This window comes from Rattus norvegicus, chromosome 6 (genome assembly GCF_036323735.1).
Source record: "Rattus norvegicus strain BN/NHsdMcwi chromosome 6, GRCr8, whole genome shotgun sequence".
Taxonomy (NCBI): domain Eukaryota; kingdom Metazoa; phylum Chordata; class Mammalia; order Rodentia; family Muridae; genus Rattus; species Rattus norvegicus.
Window position 1 is genome coordinate 141,601,806 of NC_086024.1, and position 3,203 is coordinate 141,605,008.

The 3,203-nt window shown below is 38.4% G+C and overlaps 1 gene segment (V, D, J or C); it reads right to left on the reverse strand.

The window, feature by feature from the left end:
• Positions 1-2,659: 2,659 nt before the first annotated feature.
• Positions 2,660-3,203, reverse strand: LOC366763 (Ig heavy chain V region IR2-like). The segment is given in 2 exon segments: positions 2,660-2,994; positions 3,097-3,203. Coding segments are annotated over 2 exon segments (381 nt in total).

Consider the following 3,203-nt stretch of genomic DNA (forward strand, 5'->3'; position numbering starts at 1 on the left):
AACTGCTGTCCTAGTAAAAGGTATAGGGTTTAATGTTTTCTTTGTTACTGATTGGACTTAACATGTCAATCTTTCTCTCAGAAGTTCTGTCACCCTCATGATATGGCTTTGACAAGATGCTTCTTGCACAGTAATACAAATCCACATTCTTAAGGCTGCTAATGTGCAGATACACAGTGCTGACAGGGCTGTCTACAGAAAAGGCAAACCATCCTGTGAAGTCTTTAACATATGACTGATATTCAAGTCTCACTTTTGAATTAGCTCATCACTTTCCTGGTGCCTATTTCACCAAGTTCATTTCATACTTGGTGAAGGCATACTCAGAAGCCTAGCAGGAGATCTTCACCACTCTCCAGGCTAATTCAACTCAGATCGAGACTGAAGTAGCTCTACCTGTGATTGGTCACCTATGAGGAGAATACAGGGAGGTGAACGTTTCTAGATATTTCCTTGTTTTTTTTTTTGTTGGATTTTTTTTTCTTTTTTGTTTGCTTTTTGCTTTTTTCTGTTCCTCTGGGTTCTGTGCTCTAACTTTTGGTGGTACCAACTGCAAAAGGAACTTCTTTTCTCACTCCCTGCTCTTTGAGATTGGATATCAGTAGTTTTCTGAGAACAATGTGTATATTCCCTTGCTGTGTGTGTCAGTAGACCCTCTGATTTTTATTCTAAAATTATCTATATTCCATTACACACTCTGCACTAAACCTGGTATTAGTGGCCCTAGATTGCTGAGACTACGCTTTTCATTCTCTGGTGGTCATGCTGGTTCTGTTGCTCCCCAAAAGCTCTGCTTGATCTGGGTCTCCACACTGATGTCCTCACCCATGAACCACAATATCTCACAGCTTAATCTTGTTTGTATTTCTAACACACCAGAGCAGTCTATATTGCCCACTGATCAGGCAGCTTTCCTCTTCTAAGCTCAGACTAGTTGACTTCCTCCTTTAGAGGATACACTGCTCTTTGCACACCTATACCTTTGCATTAATACTTAATTTCTTATTGCTTCAAAGGGGATGCTTCTCATAAACTCCTAGGGTACTTTACAATTCCTTATCTGTGTCTGACTGTTCTTGAAGAAATCTATAGTGTTGTAATACATCTCTACTTTAAATTATAAAATGCATGCTCTCCCTTCACATATGTCATTAGAATATATGTTATACTATAACATCTAAACATAAAATTTAAAACATTATATCAATTAACTCTTTATGCGAAAAATAGTTTTTCCTGTTATTCCTTATCTGTCTAGTTTTGATTGATGCAAAACTTACTATGCAGCCCACGCTGATCTTAAACTCAAAAATACTTGCCTGCACCTGATCCCTAATGCTATAATTTTACTACACTATATAAAGTTGTCAACAATAAATAAAATGGAACATGATGCACTGAAATACTCTAAAATATCTTTTAAACCTTTATGTAATACTAAAACAATTCCAAAATAAAATAGTTGCCACAATGTAACAATTAAAAATGTAACCTCTCCTCCCCACTGGTCGAGTGATCAGTTTATTCCAGAAATTTCTCAGACCTAAACTCAAGCATGTCTGTTTCAGTAAGGTTCCCCCTTATCTATGCTGGGTATTGTGAACATCTGCTTTTGTGAAAATGTGTATATAAGTCTCTGAAATATCTGCCTGTTTTTGCCTCCCTAGTGCTGGTATTAATCGTTGGTGCCATCATTTCCCTGGGTGAAATTTAAGTATAATTTTAAAGTTGTCAACAATAAAAACAATAGAACATGATGTAGGGAAATGCTCTGTATTAACTATATATGGGATACATATTCAATTTTTCATGTGTGTGTGTGTTTGTATGTGTGTGTATGTCTCTGTGTGTGTGTGTGTGTTTGTGTGTGTGTGTGTGTGTGTGTGTGCAGAGTCTAGAAGAAGGCTTTTGTCCCTCTCAAGTTGAAGGTACAGGTGACCTGTTGAACATGGGAATATTGAAACAAACTCAGAACCTCTTCAAGAGATGCAGTCATTCTTAACTGCTGAGACATTTTCTAAGAACTTCTGATCATTTCTTACTCTGGAATTGGCCTGCCTTAAGTTGTTTCTAATAGGTTTTGTAAGCACTAATTTTAGAGAAGCGTGGGTGGCTATTTCTTGCTTGTCATGTGAGCCATTTCTTGATGCCTCAGTGCTTGATTATTCTGCCCTCTATAATTTTTTATACCATGGAATAAACAATAGAACCTTTGTTAGGAATGGTTTGGTGTAAACATTCAAAATGTTGTGTTCCTCTTCGCCAATTTCCCTGCCCTGGTAAAGAATCAGTGGACTCAGCTAACCACAGAAAACATGAAGTTTTCAGAACAATAGAAATAATCATGTTTGAGTGTGGAATAAGGATCTGCTCACTTTGATCTTAGAGTTCACTCTGGACAGGTGAAAGCACATTACAATCAACCAAAATTATTTGTACTATACTGGGTAAGATGTATCAGATTGAGACAGAAACAGCCAGTTCTGTCCTCAGATGTTGACTTGTTCAGTTAGAGGAGGCCCATTCTAGGTGGTAGAAGAAGGAAGTCTACTCATGGTCTTACCTTCCATATCCATATAAACAATAGTTCCTGAGCTCCATGTCCACTGAGCTCCCTCTGCTGGTTTGAGAGCTCCTGCAGGGAGGTTTGTGTCTAGAATCACAAGGAACAGTTCTTACTGTGCCTTGTACAGTAATAAATGCCAGTATCTTCAGATCTTATGCTGTTCATTTGCAGGTAGACCATACTTTTGGAATCATCTCTTGAGATGGTGAATCTGCCTTTCATAGACTCCCCATAGTATGTTGCATAATTATTAGCTTTGGTTCTAATTTCGGCTACCCATTCTAACCCCTTCCCTGGAGACTGTCGAACCCATTCCATCCAGTAGTTACTGAAAGTGAATCCAGAGGTTGCACAAGAGAGTTTCAGGGACACTCCAGGTTGCACCAAACCTCCCCCAGATTCCTCCAGTTTCACCTCACACAAGACACCTGCAAGCACAGAGAATCTTGTCAGTAAACCATCAAAATCTTCATGCTCCCCCTCACTCACATGTATTCACACACTCAATATCTATTATGATTTATTATTACCTTTTAAAATAGCAACAATAAAAACATAAGTCAGTCGTAAGTCCATGGTGAATGTTCTGTATCAGTGCTGGTCACTGAAGGGAAAGATTCTTGAGTCCAGAGTTAGG